The following is a 24,663-nucleotide window of genomic DNA, read 5'->3' on the forward strand; positions in this document are numbered from 1 at the left end:
AAATGATTTAATGCATGCTTATTTCATTAGATTGTGTTTTAATTCATGATTTAAGAATTTACATTATTTTAATAGTTATATTTAAATAGTTACAAGTTAAAATGCTTTCTTGAGTTTTATGTTTCAGGCGATTATTCGATGCGGGCTCGAGGAAAGGAGACCGGGACGATTTTTAGTAAATATTAATGTGGTATTTAATCTTTAAGTTAGGTATGAGACATTTTAAATGAGTTATGGAGTTTTAATATTTTTTTTTAAAAAAAAGCCTAATTTAAATAATTTATTTGAGTTTCATCATTTTTAAAGCCTAAGTTATTTATTTAGCGATTTTTAACATTTTAAAACTTTTAAAGTTTTGCTAGGGTGCACTTTATTTTTTTACCAAGGAAATTTATTCGAGATTTTTAGGGATTTATATGTTTAATTAATTTAATAATATAGTTAGTATTTTAAGTAGCTACTTAATTAGTCTTTCATTTTTAATTAGTATTGTTAATGGATATTTAAGCAAAAATCTATTTCCCTAAACTAGTAAACTCACGCACACACATATTGACTTCCACACATACACCTACACACACATTCAATTATTAAAAGAACACATACACCACATATATATATATATACACATGTATATCACACACTCCCACACATTTATATTATTTCATTTGACTAAAGGAGAAAGAAGTTTGTTTTAAACTCTTTTTCTAACAATATATATATCTCACACACACGTACAAATATATACACATACACCTTTCCTTACTCTTCATTTTACTTTTAATTTTTAAGAAAGAAAATTGAGGGTTCTTGAGCACATAGCAGCTGCCTCTCCCTCTGAAATTTCCAACAATATTTCATTAAGTTTATTTCAAGAAAATCGAGTCACGTTCGTCTCGGATCAAGCCTCGCTTCGTCTCCGCTTCGGTATCATCGTTACGGTATTTTTAAATATCAAAAGGCACGTATAATCTGTTCTTGCTGCATCGATCATGTCATATTATGTATTAAGTTTTTTAAGCATAAAAATGTATGTATGATGTAGAAGTTTGAGCAGAAAATCTACCAAACGTATTTGGAAGTATTTTTGGAGTTGAAATTTCGTGTTATGATGGTCTTTCCAAAACTGCGATTTTTCTGTACATATTTTGAGAAAACTTTCAACTACAAAAACGTAGATCTTTTCGATACGTTCGATTTGATATAAAATTCGAGTTATCTGGATTAAAAACGAGTGAGTTATGGTGTTTTTAGTATGACTGCTCAAATTAGAACCGAAAATTCCTGTTTTGATGTTCTTTCGAAAACTGCAATTTTTCGGTACATATTTTGAGAAAACTTTCAACTAAAAAAACGTAGATCTTTTCGATACGTTCGATTTGATATACAATTAGAAATATTTGAATGAAAATTGAGTGAGTTATGGCGTTTTTCGTAGGACTGCTCAAACTGCATTTTTTTAGAAACGTTTTCGCTGTTCTGAAAAATACTGCGATTTTTCAGTAAAGATTTTGAGAAAACTTTTAACTACAAAAACGTAGATCTTTTTGATACGTTCGATTTGATATAAAATTCGAGTTATTTGGATTAAAAACGAGTGAGTTATGGAGTTTTTAGTATGACTGCTCAAATCGTGTTTCAAGAAAGTTATGAATTTTAATATGTTATTGAAGTTTTTATGTTGCAGGCTTTGTTGGAGATCGACGGGTGATCGTTGCTGCATATAAGAAAGTTAGTAATGATGTTTAGAGTTTTTTTGAGGTTTTGATTCATGTCGTTAAGAGCTTGAATTATTAAGAAGTCGTAAGAAATAAACTTTAATATAAATGACAGTATTTTGGGTCGTATGAATTGTAGGGTGATTATAAAAGTTTAGTTCGTTGTTATGGTGTCCTAGAATGGTCTCATAGTGATGAATCTTGATGCATTATGTGTTAATTGGGAGAATAGATATGTCGAAAAATTTTCATAAAATAATTCGTCGAACAGAGCGGACACGGACCCAGACACGGAGGCAGGCACGGGGTCCGTGCCTTCTTATTTCATCACAACAATTTTTAAGCGCACGGACACGGACCATGATACGGACCTAGGGACGGGGTCCGTGTACCTTCAGATTTTAGGTATATTCTTTTATTATTTAAGGTTTGATTTGAGGTTTTATACCATGGTTTAATATGATGTTTTACAGGGTTATGTCATGGGAAATTATAGAATGTTCTAAGAATTTATTTAGCTTGGGATTAAGCATGACATTTACGTTTAAGTTGTACAAGTTAAGTTTATGTATTCATATTAGTATGTTGCAGCAACGACCCGATTGACATCCAACGAATCCCTCAACACCAAGTAAGTATGTATGACGTGCAAAGAAAATATTTGAAGTTTTTGAGGTATGCTAAATGTCTTGTGACCAAAAGTGAATGGGTTTGGAAGTCGGTGAACGTGGCCGAAGACCTCTCCACCCCGTTAAATTATGAACGGGTTTGAAGTTAGGATTGGAAAGCGTTAAATTATGAACGGGGACCAATCCGCCCGTTAAATTATGAACGGGTTAGATCGTGGTTGTGAAGCGTTAAATTATGAACGTGGATCAACTGGCCTGTTAAATTATGAACAGGGATCTCATGTATGTGACAGTGGATACGTCCCTGTCAGCCCAGTACTGTGGTTTGTCTGATCAGATATTTATTATGTTATGGGTCACTTGCTTTGAAACATCCTGTACGAAAAATGATGAAGTTAAGTATGTTGAAGTATGAAAGCATGTTTAAAGAAAAGTTTATGTGATGGCACATCATATTATGTATGCATGTATGTTCAAAGTTTATGCAAAGCTCAAGTTTATGAAAGTTCAAGTTATTATGCAAGTTCAAGTTTCAAAGTATGTATGTTCAAGTTCAAAGAAGTTTATGAGAGTTCAAAGTTATTATGAAAGTTTAAGTTTATTACGCAAAGTTTAAGTTTCAAGTATATATGTTATATTTTGAAGTTGTATGTGGTTTTATTATGTAATACTCGTTATTCCCAGTTTATACGTGTTGAGTCTTTAGACTCACTAGACTTGATCGATGCAGGTGAGTATGTTGATGAGGAGACAGGAGGTGGCGACCAAGGGGCAGGCTTGGACTGAGCGGAAGGCTAAATCCGAGGACCACTATGTTTATGTTTTATGAAAACTTTAAAATATTATGTTTTTATGTTGGATGTGAGAAGATTTGAAATAAGTACTTTGTTGGAAAATTTTAGTTGGGAATGTTGATTTTAATATTATTAAGTTAAATGACAAGTGACGACCGTATGAACTTTTATGTTTAAGAAAATTTTTAATTTTTCCGCAAATTTTGAATGGTAAAAAGTACGGTACGTTTCACTGGGGGTGAATGTTTTCGGTCACTGACAAAGAAGACGCCCAAGTACTTTGAAGATTTGTTGGCCCAGACAGAAAATTATATTAATATGGAGGAGGCGCAGAAACAAAAGAGAGAGGCGGTGATGAGAGAGAGGGGAGACCGGGTATCTAAGCCCGCGGAGAGAGGACAGAGAAGGGGTAACCCGGAGCATTTTTCTCATCACGTGCCCTTGAAGATTACTCGGGACAGGGAGGCCCAAGAATGTAGTAGGGATTTGGTTTCATCTCAACAATTTACCAGGCCTGAGAAGAAGGGATTTTGTACAGCCCTTAACTTTGGGCACTTGGGAGTTGAAGAAGACTGTGATGACCACTTTCACTGTTGTGGATGCCCCATCATTTTATAATATCATCCTGGGGCGGCCGGCCATGAACGAATTAAGAGCTGTGGCATCCACCTATCACCAAAAGATAAAGTTTCCAGTGGGAGGTCAAGTGGGAGAAGTCCGAGGAGATCAACCATCTTTCCAGAAATGCTATGTGGAGGTAGTCATGAGAGATAATGGTGGGGAGGTGGTGCAGAGGATAGTAGATAAGGGAGAGGTTCAGTTTGTGGCGGAGGAGGAGGAAGAAGTGGAGATTGGACCAGGCAAGAAGATCCGGGTGGATCGGGATCTTGACTCATCCACCCGGGCAAGTTTAATAAATTGTTTAAAAACTGATGTTAATGTTTTTGACTGATCTCGGTAGGAATTAATCGGGATCTCTCCCCGGGTACCTGAGCATCATTTGAACATCCTCCCGGGATCTCAATCTATGAATTAGAAGAAGAGACACTTTGGTCCTGAGAAGGACAAAGTAAGAGATGTACATGTTAGAGATTTGCTGCAAGCCGGCCATATTCGGGAAATACAATTTCTACATGGCTCTCGAATGTGGTGTTGGTATCAAAATATACCGAGAAGTGGAGGATGTGTGTTGACTTCAAGGACCTTAACAAAGCTTGCCCCAAAGACCATTATCATCTGCCCATAATTGATCAGTTGGTGGATTCCACATCTGGATATGAACTGTTGAGTTTCATGGATGCTTACCAGGGGTATCATCAAATTCTCCTGGCCAATAAGAATCAAGAAAAGGCCAGATTCATCACCTCGGGAGGCACATTATGCTATTTTGTCATGTCTCTTGGGTTGAAAAACGCCGGGACCACATATCAGTGTCTCATGAACAAAGTATTTGAGAAGCAGTTAAGAAGAAATGTAGAGGTTTATGTTGATAATATCTTGGGCAAGTCTAGGGAGGTTCTGGTTTCATATCTGACTTAAAAGAGACTTGTGTCACTCTGATTCAATATGGAATTAAGCTCAATCCGCCCAAATGCATCTTTGGCATAAAGAGTGATAATTTTTGGGGTCTTATGGTCACTGACCAGGGGATCAAAGTGAATCAAGAGAAAGTCAAGTCAGTGTTAAACATGTCGTCCCCTCGATATGTCTAGGAAGTGCAGAAGTTAACCGAGATAATTGCTTCTCTTTCCCGGTTCATATCACGGTCAGCACATAGGAGTTATCCATTTTTTCAGGTTCTTCGGAAGGCACAAAAGTTTGGGTGCGATGATAGATTGGAACAAGCCTTCCAAGACCTTAAAATTCATCTGGCAGAGCTTCCTATCTTAGTGAAGTCAGAGCTCGGGGATAAATTATTTTTCTATCTATCCACTATAGAGTATGTTGTCAGCTCAGTACTGATAAAGGAAGAAGGCTCTGATCATAATCTTGTCTATTATGTCGGTCGTGCTCTAAAGGGCCCGAAGCTACGATACAGTGAGGTGGAAAAGATAGTCCTGACTTTGGTTATAATTTTCTGGAAGCTGCGACCTTATTTTTTGTTGCATCAAATCATTGTTCTTACTAATAGTCCTCTCGGGAGGATTATGACTCATTCATAAGTATTCGGGAGGATGATCAAGTGGACAGTGGAGCTAGGAGAATATGATATTGAGTATAGGCCCCGGATTGCCATCAAAGCGCAGGCATTGTCAGATTTGTTAACAAAGATGGTTCAGCCTGATGAAGAGGAGGTATGGAGGGTATTTTTGGATGGGACGTCTAGCTTTTCTGGATGTGGGGTAGGAGTAGTGATAATAGCTCCCTCGGGAGAAAAGATTAAATTGGCTCTCAGAATTGACTCCCGGGTGACTAATAATGAAGCAAAGTATGAGGTTGTTCTAACCGGTATTCAAGCTATCCGAGAGATAGGAGCCTCCCGAATCATTTTGTACTCTGATTCATAATTAATTACTCAGGAGATAAAGGGCATTTATGAGGCTAAGGATGACAAGATACTTAAATATCTAAGGCTCATCAAAGCCCAGACCGAATCTTTTGTGGATTGGAGTATTGAACAGATCCCCTGGGACAAGAATAGGGAAGCGGATGCTTTGGCTAAAATGGCCGCCTCCTTATCGGAAGTCAATACCTGGGAATTATTGCATGTTACCCGGCTAATTCTTTCCACAGATGAGGAGATATTTCCAGTACTATAGGATTCTTGGATCGCGCCTCTGATCAAATTCATTGTCAATAATGAATTACCTGAAGATAAAGATCAAGCTCAGAAGATCAAGAAACAAGCTTTCAGGTTTGTTCTCTTGAATAATATCTTGTACATGAGATCGTTTCAGGGACCTCTGTTAAAATGCTTATCTATGGGAGAAGTGGATTATATCCTCCGGGAGATTTACGAAGGGTGTTCTGGAGAGCATATCGGATGAATAGAATTATCCCGAAAAGCAATGCTTGCCGGATTTTGGTGACACACTGTTAGCCAAGACTCTGCTAGAATGGTCCGGCCATATGAGGGTTGTCAACATCATTCTAATTTTCATCACAGCTCAGTCACTCTCATGAAGTCCATCTGGGCATCTTGCCCTTTTGATCAGTGGGGGATAGACATTTTTGGTCCCTTTACAGTTGCCCAGGCTCATAAAAAATTTCTTTTGGTGGCAGTTGATTATTTTTCTAAGTTGGTAGAAGCCGACCCCCTGGATTTTTGAAGTTTCTATGGAAGAATATTGTATGCTGATTTGGAGTTCCTAAGAGACTAATTTCAGATAATGGGAGGCAGTTCCAGGGAAAAGAGATCACAGCCTGGTGCCAGGAAACAAAAACCACTCAGTCTTTCAAATCAGTTTTCTATCCTCAAGCAAATGGCCAAACAGAGGTGGTAACAGAATTATTTTTCAAGCCTTGAAAACTAGGCTACAGGGCAAAGGAAAAGAATGGGTGGAAGAATTGCCTAGCGTTCTGTGGGCATACAGAACTACTCTCCGAGCACCTACTCAAGAGACCCTTTTTAATCTGGTATATGGATCTGAAGCAGTTCTTTCAGTTGAAATTGGACAATCTTCTACCCCGGTAGAATCTTACCCGGATGACAATAAGCAAAGCCGAACAATGGAGTTGGATTTACTAGAAGAGAAGAGAGAGCAGGCTATGATTCGAATGGAAGCTTACCAAGGCGGGGTTATGAGATCATATAATGAGCGAGTCTGAATCCGAGACTTTCAAATAGGAGATCTGGTGATGAAAAAAGTCAATCTAGCAGGAGATGTTGGAAAATTGGAAGCTCGATAGGAAGGACCTTTTAAAATAACCCGGAAGGTTAGCTCTGGAGATTTTTATCTATAGGATGCTCAAGGACGCTCTCTCACGCGACCCTAGAATATATTTCATTTAAAAAAGTATTATGCTTGAAATATGTAATTATTTGTTTGAAAACATAATGAAAGTTATGTTCTTCTCAGAAAGTGTATGAATATAAATGTTATATCTAAACCCGGGAAGTACAAAGCCCCGGTTAATATATGAGTCCTAGGGCATGATCCACAGCCCAAGGCTCCGTACCTTGGTTATTAATAAGCCCAGGGCTCCAAACCCTGGCTCAGGGATCCGCACCTCGACCATTCTCAAGTCCCGAGACATGATCCTGTGCTCAAGGCTCCGTACCTTGGTTATTATTAAGCCCATGGCTCTGCACCCTGGCTCGGGGCACAACAACTCGGCCATTCCCAAGTCCCGAGACATGATTCCTGGCCCAAAGCTCTGTATCTTGGTTATTAATAAGCTCAGGGCTCTGCACCCTGGCTCGGGCCTCCGCACCTCGACCATTCCCAAATCCCGGGAAATGATCCCCGGCCCAAGGCTCCGTACCTTGGTTATTAATAAACCCATGGCTAAATGCCCTGGCTCGAAGCACCACACATCGACCATTCCCAATTCCCGGGACATGATCCCTGGCCCAAGGCTCCGTACCTTGGTTATTAATAAGCCCAGGGCTCTACACCCTAGCTCAGTGCACCACACCTCGACCTTGAGTAGTGACCGGGACTTCGTTCTCATTAGCCCCCCGGGCCAGGGCTTTCTTGGCAGCTGCTTCTTTAGCAGCTTTCTTCTTCTCAGCCGTTGTTGCCTTCTCAAATGCTAGTTTTTTTGCAAATATGGCTTGCATCTCGGTCTCACCTACAAAACAGAGTTATAATTAGTATTTTGGGTTAACAAGCAGTAAAATAACATAAGAGTAAAAGAAGATTACAAGGTTGAGCACCCAAGCCAACCACTTCATCAATTACCCTGTCAATAGGGTCCTCAACCCTGGTACTCAACCCGTATGTAACAAAAAATTTCCTCCTCCAAGAGGACAGAGGAAGAGAATTTTCTTTCCCCTACTAGATCGTGGCTCCTGGAGTAGGGCTCTTCAAGTTTGTAGCCGTGAGGGAGCTCGAGTTGGGTAGGGAGATTGGGTAAGAAGCTGGTTGGACAGGGAGGATGGGAAGGAAGGGTTATGAAGAAGAATCTACCTTTCCACCCCTTCAGAGAAGACGGGATGTCATCAAGGAATCGACTCTTTAGCCGGGTAGAGAGTGAAAAAGCATTTTCACCGAAGCGACAAATATAAAAGTAAAAGAGAATGAGGGGATTGATAAGAAGGTTATGCATTTTAAAAAGATAAAGACCGAGGCCATGATACGAAAGAAGTTGGGGTGGAGTTGGTTTATGGGAAACCTAAGACCACTACGAAGCTGGTCCTTAAAGAAAGTATAAAAACCCTTCGGGGGCTTATCTGTCCTATCCGAAGGGCCGAGAATAAGGATGGAAAAGCAAGAAGGGATAGATCATGTGGTTCTAATCTCCTCCTCGGCCCCGGGACGAAAATTGCTTGCCATGGTAGAAAACCACGAGGCACTCGGGGCCTCAGAGGAGTATAGGCTGGGTGCTAGGGCTTTGCCCTTTCCCTTCTTAGAAGCTCGAGAAGGGCTTGCAATAGAGGGCTTAACCCTCGGTTTCTTCGATTTCTGAGGAGGGATAGTCAAAGAAATTTTGGGGGGAAGGGAAGAGGAGGAATCGGAGCGAACCGCCGCTGATTCATACTCCAATGAACCTTGCGCATTCGCCCCTGAGGTGGAGTTCGACATTTCTAAGAAAGTTAAAAAGAACTTATGAGAATAGATCGGAGATGAAGGCTTGAGCGTGGGGAGATCGCCGGAGTAGAGGAGCGCTGCACGTCGGAGAAAGCGAGAAATATGGAGATAATTTGAAATTTCAGAAAGTGACAAATGAAGAGGGTAGGTTATTATAAATAGGCGAAGGGGGGGTGATCTCCACCGTTGATCTAAAGATGAATCGTATGGCTAAGATGAATCTTGGAAATTGTGCAGGTAGGTGAAAGGATGTGGAATATCGAAGAGTTAGACTTATCATATTCTCGGGATACGAAACGTTTCGGACCGTTGGAATTCTAGGGAATACGTTATCATGACATCAGCCCGACTGCCCGAGAATACTAAACGACAAGAATATTCAAAGTCCGAGAGACACGAGGCCCTGGTATCTTATTCAAAGTCCGGGAGACACGAGGCACCGAAATCTTATTTAAAGCCTGGGAGACTGAAGCTCCTGGCACCTCATCTCATCTCTGGGATATTTGAAGCCCCCGATGCTTTTATGAATCTGAATTGATTTCTTTCTATCGAAGCCCAAGCATGACTGATCGGAACAACGAGAAAGACTCTAGGCCGACTATTTAAGGGATGGGTGGTGATATCTCCATAAGAGTTCGGGTCATGAATGACCCGAGAAACTAAATGGATAGCCCAAATAAGAGTCAATATACAGAATGCTTTTTTCAACAGTCGGGTAGGGAGATGCCCGAGACCTTTTCTCCCCAGGCAATCAGGAGCCCGGGCTCTCATGCAAGCTCCCGGGAACTTTCTACCCAGGCTACCTCGAGAAGCGCACCACACTCGAGTGTATCAGTATGGGCTACATTGTGCTTGGCAATCATTACTGTCAGAACTACATGGGTTTGGCGTGTCAGAAAAGTCATCAGAAGCAAGGTATGGGCAGCCGCCTTACCATGCTTAGCAGGTGGGCACTGAAAACTAGGTAATAATTGGATTTCCTCCTATAAATAGCATGTATACTTCTCATTTACAGATTCTGGAATTTTGAATTCTCAAGCAATCATGTATATTCACACATATACAGCCATTTTACTCTTATTCTTCACTTGTTGAATTAAGCATCGAAGTGGCTACGCCAGACACTCTTCCGGCTGTCCGGTGCCAATTCACGAGTTCATCTTTTGTTTGCATGTTATGTTAGAAGCCATAGCTTACAGATATATTTTCCATCACAAATATATCTCTTGCTCATTTCCTTAAACACAACATTTGTATTATCATCTGGTGGACTGCACTAAGCTCACCCGATTCACCTGAATATCATCAAATATTTTGTGCATGACATTCTTCCATTTTGGCTAACCATGTTGATAACATCAAGTGTTTAAGATACCTAGATCACTTGTATGCACATATCTTATTAAGATTATCCATATCAAGATGAGACTCCACATGAACAAATATCTAATGCACCTTTCAACAATATTATTACCAAATTTGGTAAATTTAGACAGATATTCTGTTGGAATACATTTTCTTATACACAAGGTGCAATTAAAGTTTAAAATTTTTATTTCGACGTCAAAATGTTTCTTGGGTGTCGTATTATTTATAATATTCATAGGTTACTTTACTTTATTTATAATCGCGTATTTGACGATGGATATCAAATCAGTTTGGCATTAGCCAATTTGGTCATTATTGTAAATCAGTATGAACTGATCTTCCTCCTTTTGATTGCCTAATCCAATTCATGATCGGAAACTGGATTTCTTATTTAGATCCTACTAGAGAACTTAAACAATTTTGTGTCAAGACTAAGCCAGAATTTCAGACATCCTGGGTGATATGGCCGTGGAAGTGGCCGTGGAATTTTCCTTGTGAAAATTCAAGGAGTCCGAAAAATTCTTTATGGAGAAGAGGGAGATAAAAAAAATTTCAGTCAAAATATGTGTATAAAACGTGTGATATTTCATATGAACCTTAATAAAATATTTATAGACTTTAATTCCTAATCATATGAGGAGTCTTTTTCTTTTTAGAATTCATAATATTGATTCCATCATGATTCTTATTTTCACTAACTAATTAAAATTATCATGTTATATATTTAATGCAAAGTCAATTCTTGATTAACTTATTAGTTAATAAATTCTAGACCCCTCTAAAATATTCTTTTAGAATCTTGTACATATTTGTAGTCATCACTACCAGCATTATTATTTAATTAATAGATTCTAAATCTACTGAATAAATAAAAGTGAACTCATTATAACTACGATTGATGATCAGACAGCGCCGATATATCAAGGATACAAATCTTGTTCACATAATGATCATTAAAAATTTTGAATATAAAAGTTTCCAATGATCCATTTTTGACAGTTTTGTGAACTTTTTCACCAAAACAGACAGTTCTACTCTTTTTAAAATTTAGATTTTAAGCTGACTTCCATATCTTATATTATATGGAATCAACCTATAAAGTCATTTATAAGCAATATGTTTGATCTCCATCAAACTACAGTTACCAAATTCAACTCCTTGAACTCGACTATCTCAATGAGAACGCAGAATCTGATACTTGTGTGACCATCAATGGTTAAAGGATACAGCTAGCCGTGATTTCACAACTTCATGTGATTAATAATAACATTTATTCTTATTCGGGCTTACCATAATAGCCTTATTATTTTCATCAACTCTTTGATCAAGAATGTCAAAACTCAAGTCTGATTGAACCCATCAGATCATGGCAAGAGCGTCTAATAGAGTCGCCACAAGATCTCCTAGGTATCACTGATAGTATCTACAAGAACCATAAGTTATCGTTAGCGTACAGTACGGTCCCTTCAACTAACATATTCCATTCAAATCTACAACCATTGATATATAAGAGTTGCATTTGAATTCGATAATGATATGATGTATCATTGAGTAATAATAGTGACATCATATGTGGAAACAGGAAAACCTCTTTCCCTAACACATTTCATGCTCTGGCCAGAGACTTCTTGAACTATTAACTTATAAGATGACATATAATATCTTCACCTGTAGACAAACGGTGAATCCTCGACTGCAATATATTGGTTCCTACGTATTTGGAAACTACACTCAACCTCATCATCTGATGACCATCAATGTAGTCGGTAAACAGATCAAAGTGCATGCTAGTACGTATCTACGTTGTCCCGGTTGAAAAGACTAATGGTATACAACCATAACCGCGGACTATGTCACTCGATAATTGATAACCACTTGATCAGTCCGAGGGTGGGTTGTTCAGTGCATAATCATATAATCACACATATGTATGAATCGACATACTCTTACCAATGAAACGAGTCGTTTACATCACATATGCTAGTGTCAAGCTCAAGTGATCTTTATCTTTATTTTAGATGGCTGATTCAACTAGAAACATGTTTAGAATACACTTCCTAATGAATTTCATGATCTTACGTTGAGATGTAGATCTTATGGTACCTTTTGCATATTTAAAAACTTTCTCTATGCAGATTGCATAAGTATACAAATAAAGTAAATGTCATAAATGGATAAAACCGTAAAATATTATTAAAATAAATATTGTTTATACATAAAAGTAAAGCTCAAGGCACAAGTTGGTTCACTGGACACCTACTCTAATATAATTCAACTATAGAGTTCGTGCTTGTTGCCTTCAAGACAAAAGAGTAAATTAGTTTAGTGTGTTATTTATGTATCGTTCACCACTAAACTTAGTGTGCAAAATCCAACCATCTAACAAGTAACAACATTATTACCACCTCTGGTAAATTTATACAGACATTCAACTAATCAACTCTAGAGGCTACGCCTGTGCACTTTCATGACAAAAGAGTAAATTAGTTTGACGTGTTACTTATGTATGATTCACCACCAAAATCATTATGTCCATCGCTAAATTCTCGGGTCCATCGCTAGTTTTAATACCGACAAAGACGCAGAGTAACCGTCGATAAAACTAAAGAAATTCGCAAACATTTCAATTGCATTGTCCGCTTCTGGTCATTAAGATGGATTTTCTCCAAAAGATGTATTAATGAATAAATATACCTTAAAAATTGACTATTTCAAAATATATAATGATGATAACTTGGGTGGCCTAAAAAGGTAGCAATTCTTGGGAAAATAGAAAATTGGATGTCCATAAATACCAAATTAATATTATCACATTATATAAATATTTTGCACATTATAACACAATCAACTAAATTAATCCGATAATTTAATCGAATGAACGAGGCATATTAAGTTTCTGTGATATTTTTCTCATAAAATTTCATGAGAAAAAGGAGCAACAACCCCCACCTACAAATAAAGAAAATCCTCCTCCAACTATACGACAAACAGAGGAATGAGAAGGAAAAAAGAGCAGCACAACTGCACAAGCATCCTAGTGCAGCATTTGGGGTTCTAAAGTGATCTTGAGACCTTCAACATATTGCAAACTAACATGGACCTGGAGTACTCCATCCCTACCCTTCCCCGACCTCAGACCAAAAAAGTTAACAGGAAAGAACAAAATCTATGGTTTAAAACCATCATGTAGCTATAACATAGCATTGACAAACAATTATATATTGTAGCTTAATTGCAGCAATCAACATTGATATTGATGATGATAAATATAACCTAAGGTATCGGACCTAATAAAAATAAAATTCCAGGCAAAAAATAACAAGACACAAACAGAATTTTCGTGCACTGTAGTACTCCAAACTTGTTGCTCAATCAATATCATAGAGAGAGGAGGACAATATAGTGGAACTTTGCTTGTTAGCAGAGTCCAGATTAAGGAGCTGCATAAAGATCTGCTCAACCCAGAGTTAACTAGTTGACAATACTCCCATCTATCAATTAACAAGAAAGCAAAGTTCAGTAACAAAGTCACCGGGAGTCTATAGCTGCCAAGACCTTAAGGATTTGTATCGATTATCATTATCACAAGAATAATAAAAAAGAAAAAAACCAAACCCCCTGTAAAAAACCGATAATACATATTAAATTAGAGATTATTAAGATTAGAAAAAGAATGTCACAACCGTAAAAGGAATCACAGGCAACCAATAAAATTATTGATATCCCATCACTGGCAACCAACAAAATTATTGATATCCATAAAGATGAGCCTATGGAAACAACAAGGCATCCGCAAGAAGGAAGAGGCATATCACCAGAAAATCTCAGCAGGAAAGTCTGCACAAAAGTCCACTCATAACGCCCACTCACGAAATCATCACTCATCCTTTTCTGCCACCAGTAAAGATCATGTCAAATTTATATCAAAAGTACATTCATTCATTCAAATTGCTAGTTAAAAAGAAGTATTTGGTAACAAAGACAAAACAACAGCTAAATATACTATAGCATCAATCCTTTGAATTGCCGATCCCTTTTTTGGCTCGAAGTGACTCAAGAGCCTTCTCACGTAACTCTATCTCGAGGTTTTTCTGCTCGGATTTAGTATCCTTATTTCCTCTTGTTTGCGACACCCGTTTATGATCATTGTCATCTTCTGAATAATCTCCCTCAAGATCAGATAATGGGTTACCGGTGTCCACTGACTTCAATTTCCACTTCTCTGCACGCCTTTCTTCCTTTCTACGATGCCGCTCGTCTCGTCTCCGACGCCTCTCCTCTCTTTTCAGCTTTTTTTCCTCTTTTCTCCTCCTTTTGACCTCCTTTCTCTCCTCATAAGAATCATCACTGGAACAATCATCCGACTCCACATCATGCCTATCTGACTTGCTGCGTTTCTTCTTTTCTTTGACTTTAGTTTTGTGCTCATCAAATTCCTTGGAGGGAGAATCTGTAGAACCATTCAGATCATTCAGCTCAGACTTCCTTGACAACTTGGGCAAAACTGCCGATTCTTGCAACCTATAATCTCTCTTGCTATCACCTAACGGACCACTATTCATGTCGCCAGCTCTGTCACCCTCATCGACATATGACTCACTTTTTTTCTCACTCGCGGTGGTTGTTTTACGAATTTCTGATGACTCTGGTTTCTCATAGCGTTCTCTGCGATTCATCCTGTCAGGTATTCCTTCACTGTTCAAGCACAAGAAGAACATTCAGAAAATGAGTTCCGTTGTATAACAGTAAATGACAAGATAAATATACATTGCAACAGTGACCTGCTTGTCAATTGGCTCTTTGTTGACTTTGCGTCATCATCAAGAACGTGAACTTTGGTAGAGTCAATTAAATCTTTACGTTGATCAGATGCCAGAGAAATCGTTCCACGTCCATATTTTTGCTCTCTAATCTCCCTAAATAAATGTGAAGCGCCCAATTAAGAACTTTATATCATAAAAAGAATGCTTACAAACAATGTGGAATTAATGCAAAACCTGGCAGAGAAGTTCTTATCCTCAACACTTGCCCCATAATGATCACTGTGATGTTTAGGCCCAGCAGCCTTCAACATAGGGATTGGGCTCTCAGGACGAATGACTCTTTCCATCCGCTGATGAAGACTATCACGAGGAATGGACGACCTACAAGAATAAAATCCATAAACAATGGACGAAGAAATATTTCCCCACCATGGAAACATAAAAGGTAGATAAACATAGAGCCCCAACCTTTGCTCTTCACAGTGAGCTCTTTCCCTAGAAGCATCTGATACAAGAGGAGTCTTTTTCTTGGAAAGTGACAGTGCTGGCTCTTTCCCATGGAGGTCGTTTTGATCCAGCATATCCCTCTGTGGTGATCTCAAAGAAATAAAGGGTCTAACGTCCACAGGTTTTGATCCTCTATGATTCTTGGCAGAGAGCTCAGCTCTTTCACTTGGAGAATTAAAATGAGCAGGAGAATTTTTCTCTAAGCTTCTGTATGGTTGTCAGGCAAAAAGTAGTTAATCTAGCTGGTGATAGGAGATAACAGCAGAAACTACAAACTTGATGGTAACTCACTCACTCAGGATTTTTATAAAACCGATTTACTTCAAATAAATGTATATAATCACCCTTCAAGTGAAAAGTTTACAACTTTAACTTCACTAATCAGATTTATCGTTGAACAAAAGGTAATGCATGAATTTTCAAGCTTGTGATAAAGTAAACTGGTAAATGCAGCTATTTTCTATACAAAAAGAACACAGGATTGGATTTCTTAAATTGTGTTGAAGTAATTCAGTTTACAGAAAAAGAAAAGGCAGCATTTTTATTTTGTTTCTTACTCGGGTAATGTTCCCCCATTTCTTATCTTTCGATACAACCATCACATCTTTCATAAACTGGTTCATTGTTGCCTTTCTGGACAGTGCATAAAAAATGGGATGCCACTAATCAAGTAAAGTTGTTGCAGATATAAATTTGGGTTCTTTGAAATTTCATGATAAGAACTCAATTTCAAAAAGGCTCTTATGAAATAAAATTCATAAAAATCCAGTCCTGCCAGATTAACATGCTTCAGTACCTGACCCTTTCTCCATGAGATTGTTGAGGTGATCTCTTGCTTTTCGAAGATTCTCTCCAAACAGGAGAAATGGAATTGCGTTGAATGGAAGAGGGAGAGCTAGATTCTCGAGGAGATCTTCGACGGACTGGGGATAAAGATTTTTTTCGACCGATCATCGAGGACATACGCCGAGCTGGTGATATAGATTGCTGCCGCGGAGTTGAAGGAGATCGTTGGTATCGCCTTCTTACAGGAGATCGTGACTCCCGACCAACATACGGAGGCTTCCGATGAAATGGAGATCGTGGCCTGTGATGCAAGGCAGATGGGGACCTACGCTGCCCATGTGATGGTGATTTGTCACTCAAAGGAGATGATGTCCTATGTTTTAGGGGAGACGGTGACCTCCGTCGTGCAGGAGATGGTGATTTGCGTCGAACAGGAGATGGAGATCTACGCCGTAAAGGAGAGGGTGATCTACGCCGAAAAGGAGAGGGGAATTTATGATGTGCTGTTGAGGTCCGTATTGGTGTCCTCGACCGACGCCTCGGGGATCGTGATCTTCGATTAAAGGGAGATCGTGATCTATGGCTCAATGGAGACCGTGATCTGTTTCGCCTAGGTAAACGCGCTCTATATCTACTAGGGGAGGGAGATCTACGTCGTGGAGGAGATATTGATCTTCGTTTAGAATAGGACGATCTACGCCTTGGTGGAGAAGGAGAGGGCTGAACAACATGCCTCTTGCGAGGAGTTGGGGACTGTCTTGGAGAAGTGGGATACCGTCTTTCAGATGACATTGATCGACTTTTCCGTGGAGGTGATCTAGAAACACTTCTTGAACTCCACCTGTCACTTTGGAACCAGATTAGATATCACCTCTTAGAAAATGCTACAAATAAAAACCTACTCTGAATGACTTCTAGAATTCAAAAAGAACTTGCTAGGTGGCATTGAATTCCTTTGTCTACTCCAAGAAAACACAAGTTTTCTAAATAAATTTTCTTTGGGAAGAAGAGAAATGCAATATAGTCACATAATACAAGGTTGATTGTCATGATGAAAATGCATACCTTGGAGAGGAGGAATGATAACCCAAATCTGGAGATTTTGAATCCCTATGCAGAGTGAATTAATATTAGTCTTACACACATGTGGATAGCCATTTAATAATTTTACCTCTCAAACACTAAAGCATAAGCCAAAACCAAAACAAGTTAGGAGTAGGTATCTCTGATAGAGACAGTTGTCAAAAATAAAACGCAAAATTAAGAAACAGGTTGGACATATTTTCCCCTGACACTATTCATGATAATGGTATTCCAAAACCTCATTATAAACTATAAAGGACAGCCAGCATGAGACTTAATTTGCATGATTCTTCCAATGAAAGACAAGATAATGAAAGAACAAATTAAATCAGCACCTGACCTAAAACACACACACAAAAACTGGTGCATGTACTTTTAGTAATAAGCAACGACTAACAAGTAAAACATTTCATTTTGGTATCTTTTACTCATAAAGAGCTATAAATGTGTTGTAACTCGTAAGTTTTTCACAAAGACGGATCAAATGTTTTCAAAATATCTTAAGCTTCAGCTTGTTATCACGTTATACAATTTCAACCTCAAAAAAGAATTTTAGAAGTTCATTGTCTGAATCAAGGTCAATTTATCATTGGAGTGGAAGAATCTAATAATTTCTCACCTGTTGAGGAAACAATTCCTTGTCGGGCTGTCACCATATTGATTCAGCTAAATTCAGTGAAATTTCTTAATTAAACCCGAGAATAATCTTTGAAAGGCAAGCAGGGAAAAAACACTGAGGAAAGAACAGTGAATTTTATTATTTTTGCCTACCAAGGCTTGCCAAAAAAATCTAACCAGCATGCTTTATAGTTCATTCATCTTTTGCAAGCAGAATTAACAAGAATCTGTCTGAACCCGAGCAATTTGATAAGATAATTATTTATTTGAACGGTAAGTCAGGTAAATCCATTTCATTGATATTTACTTCAGTCTTCATTCAGTTATTATTGTTGCTTTGACTTTTCTTTCTCCATCATGTAAACCAAGCCAAAATAAACAAATTAGATTCTTATAATGTGAGTTCTCCTAGCAATAGTTAGCAACTACCAAATATAATACCATCGGTACCTAAAGCGCCCTCTCATGCTTTTTCTTTCCCTCTGCTTGTTCTCATCTGCTGGCTGAAAGCTAGACACCATGGAACCAGGTTTTGAATTGAGTTCCAACTCAGCAGCCTTATCTCTCAATGTATCACCATCACCATCCTACAGCAGTTTGAGGTAACAGATATGAACCGAAATAATTGCAGAAGCAGAAGCAATCTGAATGGTGTGAAAACGGAAAACTAATTAGGAAAAGAATTCCCGTTTTATTCAATACAACTGTAGCATGGAAAAATTATAAATACCATCTTCGCAGTCTCGCGTTCCAATTCTTGCTTCTCCTTCTCTTTCTTCCTGAGAATTTCATGAGCTATACGATCTGTATCAGCCTGTAATCAGACAGTAATAGAGCAGATAAGACACGTAAAAATAGAAGAACTTTCAAATCAAGAAACCTTGAGACCAACCTTCTTCTTCTTAGTTTCCTCCTCCTTCGCATCAAGAAACTGCTGTGGAATGCCACTGAAATTTTGCTGCGCACTTAGAAGCAACAACCATAATTCTTTCATGAACTTTCCAGTGTTTCTCTCCATAAATCCAGTAAGTGAAATTTGAATTTCTTTTCCATTAACTTCCTGCAACCAATACAAGCACATAAAATTCTCCAGGATTCAAAAAAACAAAACTACAGGATGACTCGTCTGACTTTGAACACGGCCATATCCAAGAGAGATTCAGTTATGCCTCTTTGCATAGCCAGTAAATTATCATGATATAACAATGAGAAATGGGATAAGCATCAACATTTCTTCTCTCTCAAAAAATAATAATAATTACATTACAAATTACCTTTCCCTCTAGAAGTCCATAGATAAAGTTGATAAGTACTTCATCCTCAAATCCAATTAGTTCAGTGACACGCTTTGCTATCCATGGCCTCATAACATCCAACTTCACTTTTGTCATGTCCACCTTAAAACAAATTTCCAGTAACAACGATAGTTACACAAACAATTCCAAGCACCGACATAATGGAAAATAGAATTAATAAAAAGCAACAAAATTATGTCTAGCAGCCACTACATGTCATGAAATCCATTTCAAGTTTTTCAAGTCCATCGATCTGCAATAAAGTGTTCATAGAGAACTTTCATAAAAATATCTTTAAAGATTCTTGTTTTAGAAATGCATAAGAGGGGTGTTTTGTATCCCCTTTTTCCTCTGCTTCTTGTTTAAACCTTTTCCTTGGCTGATTTAACACTGAAGCCATTAGATGGGAGTGAAATGGTTTTTCCAACTTAATACAGAAAATACCCACCTCACAACTTAGACTTTCCAGCAATTGCTCAAGCAAAAAATACTTCTAAAAAGGTTAAGTGTTCTACCACACCATCTTTTTCATACACAATTCATCAAAGAAATATATTACTTCTAACTAATCGCGTACTTAAAAGATAGCCAATAAAAAAAATGAGACATGCTTAAAAAAATAGCAATGACAAAACACAGAGACAAACCAGGGTTTCCAATTCAGAGGCGAATTTTTTAGATTTAAGAAGCTTTGCTTTCTTGTTCGAGAAACGAGTGTCCTGATCGGTGGACGTGCCCTGATTCACGTGAAAATAACACCAATATACTCATTATAAAAAAATTAACGGCGAAATCGAGATTCCAGAAAAGGATGCTCGAATACATAGAACAGACATAACTAATAGAGAAATCAAAATGAGATTTTTACCCGAAAAAATCCGCCCGACATTGTTCTAGGGTTTGTTATGCTCTGTGAGATGGGGCAGCTGCAGCACTGGAAGTTGTAGTCTCAACAGTCGAGGATATATGCATCTAACGTTGTCGTTTAGAAAGTCTAACCAGTGAATTAGCATTTTGCCCCCTGGATTATGAAAATGTAGACGCATTTCCCCCTTAAATTTCATATACTCCGTGTCGGTCCCTTCAGCCAAAAAATAAATGTTCTCATTAATTCTATCATATTAAAACAATTCAATTATCTCATTCTCTTTATTTCTCTATCATAATTCACCATCAAATTTTTAACATGTTATCATCATGAATGTTTTATTGTTTGTTCTTATGAATCACATAGTTTTAAAATTCCTAAAAAAAAATACTGATCTAAAATTGATGTAGTTAAAGAGCAATATTATTCGAAATGAAAATTTTTAGATGATCAACCAAACTGAATTATCAACTAATTTGGACGAACAGCCAATTCAGACGATCAAAAATTATTTTCATCTCTTCATCATATAAATTTCATACTATTTTATGTCGTCGATCTCTTAATTTAGTAATTTACTACATGTCATTATTATAAAAAAAAATCCAGACATATGGTCACACAGTTTCTATATGTCTAGCTTTAAATTTCTTCAGTACATCTTACTACCTACTCAAACATAGTCCATGAGCACCCCGAAGTGATCGACGTGTGCAGGGAAATATTACTTTTGAAAGATTGTACTTTAGTTTGGGCATAACTGATTGTATATCACACTCATGAAGAGTGAATCTAATCGCATTACATTATCATGTTCATAAAATCCAAGCTCTGACCTTACTCGTGTCATACTATAAACTTAGAATTTCTTCAAGTAATGCTTGTGAAAGTTGAGTTGTTCATATACGCGTGCAATGAATCATGTAACGTGAAACAAAATACATAGTTATCGAAATCATGAGGGTTTTGACTATCCAATGTCCTAGATTCAATCGGGACATAAATGAAATGAATACACATTGCACTAGCTATGACTGACAGGTTCTCGTAGGGTATTGTTAATTTATATCTAAGTCCTTGTGAAGTGCGGATGCTAGGCGCAAACCATGATCGGCATTGTTGTCGGAATCACATTCTGGCCATTGTCTCTATTAAAAGTGTTTGAGAGTATTCCCAACCAAGGAAAATTGTTTTGACATTCAACATAACAAATGCTGTAATTTTACTGATATGATACACTCGTACCTCATGAGGTTGGTTACTAATAAGCTCGAAATATTTTGTTTTTTGTTTGTCATATTTCTCATTGTTAGCACTTCTGACGTATTTAATTGATACATTTTTGTGTTATTTTGTTAGGAAGAATTTTTCTAATGTTGGGATAAATATATGCTAAAAAAAGTGATTTTATATCACATTTAAAGTTGTCAATATAAACTTTGTGACGGACTTGAAGCAGAAAAAATTAAAAAGTGGATTTTCCACAAGGCGTGATCATTCCTTGTGACTACTCTTCATCTGCATGCACAACTGAATCTGAGGTTCGAAAATTGAAAAGATAATATCAAATTTTTAGACTCCTAATTATAGTGTTTGTGTGAGGCACGGGACCGAAGAGGGCGGGGGGTGATTGCCGGTGCCATGAGGTTGCACGGATAATGAGCGGCTCCTAGCAGGCATCTATGCAAAAGGAACATGAATCAACCGATCTTACACCTGAAGGGAGGGATTCCAAAACTGTTCAGGTATAGGATTGTGCAATTGAGGAGGGTCTAAAACATTTGATAGGTACTACTCATATCAAGAAGGTGCATCTTCTTTTCGGTAGCTCATCACATAAAAACTCTAAAATTAAGCGTACTTGACTTGGGACAATTCTGAGATGGGTGACCCTGGGAAGTTTCTGGGGTGCGTGTGAGTGAGGACATAAGCACGTTGGAAAGACTCGTCTTAGTACAGTGATGACAGTCGTCGAATATGAATCGTGACAGTTTGACTTATGAAAAATATTTGGATAGAGATTTTTTTATTGGAAGAAATAAAGATAAGATATAGTTTTATTTCATAAAAAACTCTAGACCCCTTTCATTATTTTTTTTTTACACTAGAATTTCTTTGTTAATGGCTTTTTTCCTTGGGCCCGTTAAAAACAATTTACACTTACAAAGGAAACGAGAGGCGCACGAATTTGACAGGGAGATTTCAATCATTATTCATGTGAAGAGCAAGGAGGAGGGCTGAAGGGTTTTTACCCTCAATTTCTCAAGAACACTAGCTTGCATCTTTTTTATTCATTTATCTATTTTTTCATGGATATTATAAACCGAGTCGTGCTTGGCTAAGGTCTTATTTCTGATTCAAGGGATAATTATGTTGCTTCTATTTTATCACTGTGAGGTTTTATACTTAATTTAATATTTTTATTTATTTCAAGTATTTTCTTATATTTAATTTTATGAAAGTTATTAATAGATAATCTGACAAGTTAATTTGATATATAATTTTCTACTGCTATCCAAGAATTCATTGATCTGTAATTGTTATGAACGATTGGAACATGAGCAGTGCTAGGTTAAGTATGTTGTGCTATCATAGCATATTCGGTCTAAATAAATCAACGAAACTCAATTTATCGATTACAATTATCTCGATTGTTAGATTTTAGAAGTAATTGTTTTCACATAACGAAAATGCTATTTTTAATTAATATGAAACGCTATCGTACCCAGTTAGTTATTAATAAGTTTTGACTGGATGATGGGTTTGGTCAATTAAAATAGAAAAATACAAGGATTTTAGTATCTATAACCCTAAAGTTAATTGCTTGAAAATGCATGAATAAATCAAATGTTAAACAATAAACGATGGTATAATTGAATATTGTAACCCTCTTGAATCAGAATTTGCTCATAATGAACTCTTCATTTAATTCAATTACCTTGATTGATTAAATTATCGTTTTAAATGTATTATTTCTCCTAGCTTGCTAATTTTAGTTTTAATGTTCTATTTAGTTTCTATCACAAAATCTCTCATATTTATTTGTTTTATTCTCGAAAGAACTAACTTCCTCGTTCCATGTTGATTCGACCTTATTAACCATTACATTCATTATATTTGGAAGTAGAAATTTAACTTTGGTGACTCAGCGACAGCACATCAAATTTTGGAGTCGTTGTCGGAGAGCGGTGCAAGGTTAGTTTCTTTTGAGTTTAGTTATTTTCTTTTCTTTTTATGTCTAGTTCTTCTCGTACAGGTGAACTCGAATATATTCCAGAAATCGAGAAGACAACTAGAAGATTGTGGAAAGAAACAAGGCTACGGAGTAAACAACCATCATCACTGTCATCTCCTGGTTTAAACGTAGGCATTGGAGTAAACTGAAACTGAAGGAGAATCTAATCTTGATCTTCTTAACATTGAAAAAAGTGAGAGTGACGAAGAAGTAATGGCAGAACCAGCTCAAAGAACCCTAAAGGAGATAGCTAACCCTAATGTTATTTAACATCCATTATGCACTCAATTCCCTATTACTGACTGTAACGTCCCAAAAAATTGAAGGTCCACGTGAACCACAAGCATGCAAGTTATTAAATATCTTATGTATTTTAATTGCATGAAATAAATTTTTAAGTCATGATTTCATGCTTATTTGAATATATTACTAGAATGCGTGAAAATGTGTTTTACAAGTTATTCGAGACGCGATCGAGTGACGCATACCGAGAACCACGAAAGGAAAATATTTTATTAAATGATTATTTTAATTATTTAATATATAGTATATTTCAAGGAGTATTTTCGAAAATGTGGTATTTTGAGGTGTTTTTACACGTCGAGTCGTAATTTAAACCAGTAATCAATTTGTGATGAATATAGGGACTTTTTGGAGATTCGATTGATATTTTCGAAAAGTATCATAAACAAAATATTTTAATTATTATCTAATAGGCCTAATTGGTCTAATATACTATGATTAATGGGACTTTTAATTACTATCTGAGCAGGAAGCATGCAGTGATTGCCCATCTGTTAGTGCAGAGACTGCTACAGGCTGAGATTCAGATATTTGAGCTTGCAGTTTATGCCAGGGGCGAGGCCTCAATCTTGCTACTCTGACAGTACAGCTGACTCTGAGAGACAGAATCCAATCAGGGCAGGCTTCTGATGAGCAGTTACGGAAGTGGAGACTGGGGGACGAGGCTAAGTGCCAGAGACTGTATATAGTTGTGGACGGTATATCCAGATATAGGGACCGCGTATGGGTTCCTGACAGTGATTCCTTTCGAGCAGATATCTTGAGCGAGGCCCACAGCACCCCGTACTCCATCCATCCAGAGAGTACGAAGATATATAAGGATCTGCAGACTCTGTATTGGTGGCCGGGCATGAAGCAGGATATTCTGCATTTTGTCTCCAAGTGTTGGACTTGCCAGCAGGTTAAGGCAGAGCATCAGAGACATGCAGGGAAGCTGAGACCACTCCCTATTACCGAGTGGAAATGGGAGAACATTACTATGAATTTCGTGGTAGGGCTTCCG

General features: G+C 37.5%; 1 protein-coding gene across 5 annotated transcripts; it reads right to left on the reverse strand.

Moving 5' to 3' along the window:
* Positions 1 to 14,028: 14,028 nt before the first annotated feature.
* On the reverse strand, positions 14,029 to 20,260 carry LOC140823097 (uncharacterized). 5 transcript variants are annotated; one of them, XM_073184237.1, is made up of 13 exons: positions 20,123 to 20,260; positions 19,902 to 19,991; positions 19,234 to 19,356; positions 18,852 to 19,019; positions 18,690 to 18,773; positions 18,410 to 18,546; positions 17,961 to 17,987; positions 17,324 to 17,368; positions 16,269 to 17,099; positions 15,434 to 15,679; positions 15,200 to 15,346; positions 14,984 to 15,118; positions 14,029 to 14,897 (listed from the first exon to the last, which is right to left on the reverse strand). In XM_073184237.1, the coding sequence occupies exons 1-13, from the start codon at positions 20,141 to 20,143 to the stop codon at positions 14,213 to 14,215; spliced, it is 2,739 nt and encodes a 912-aa protein (XP_073040338.1). In that variant the 5' UTR covers positions 20,144 to 20,260; the 3' UTR covers positions 14,029 to 14,212. The 5 variants fall into 5 exon arrangements, with proteins under 5 accessions (XP_073040338.1, XP_073040337.1, XP_073040340.1 ...); XM_073184236.1 differs by having other exon boundaries at positions 16,269 to 17,105; XM_073184239.1 differs by lacking the exon at positions 17,961 to 17,987.
* Positions 20,261 to 24,663: the final 4,403 nt, after the last annotated feature.

The sequence above is a fragment of the Primulina eburnea genome, chromosome 2 (genome assembly GCF_022965805.1).
Source record: "Primulina eburnea isolate SZY01 chromosome 2, ASM2296580v1, whole genome shotgun sequence".
Taxonomy (NCBI): domain Eukaryota; kingdom Viridiplantae; phylum Streptophyta; class Magnoliopsida; order Lamiales; family Gesneriaceae; genus Primulina; species Primulina eburnea.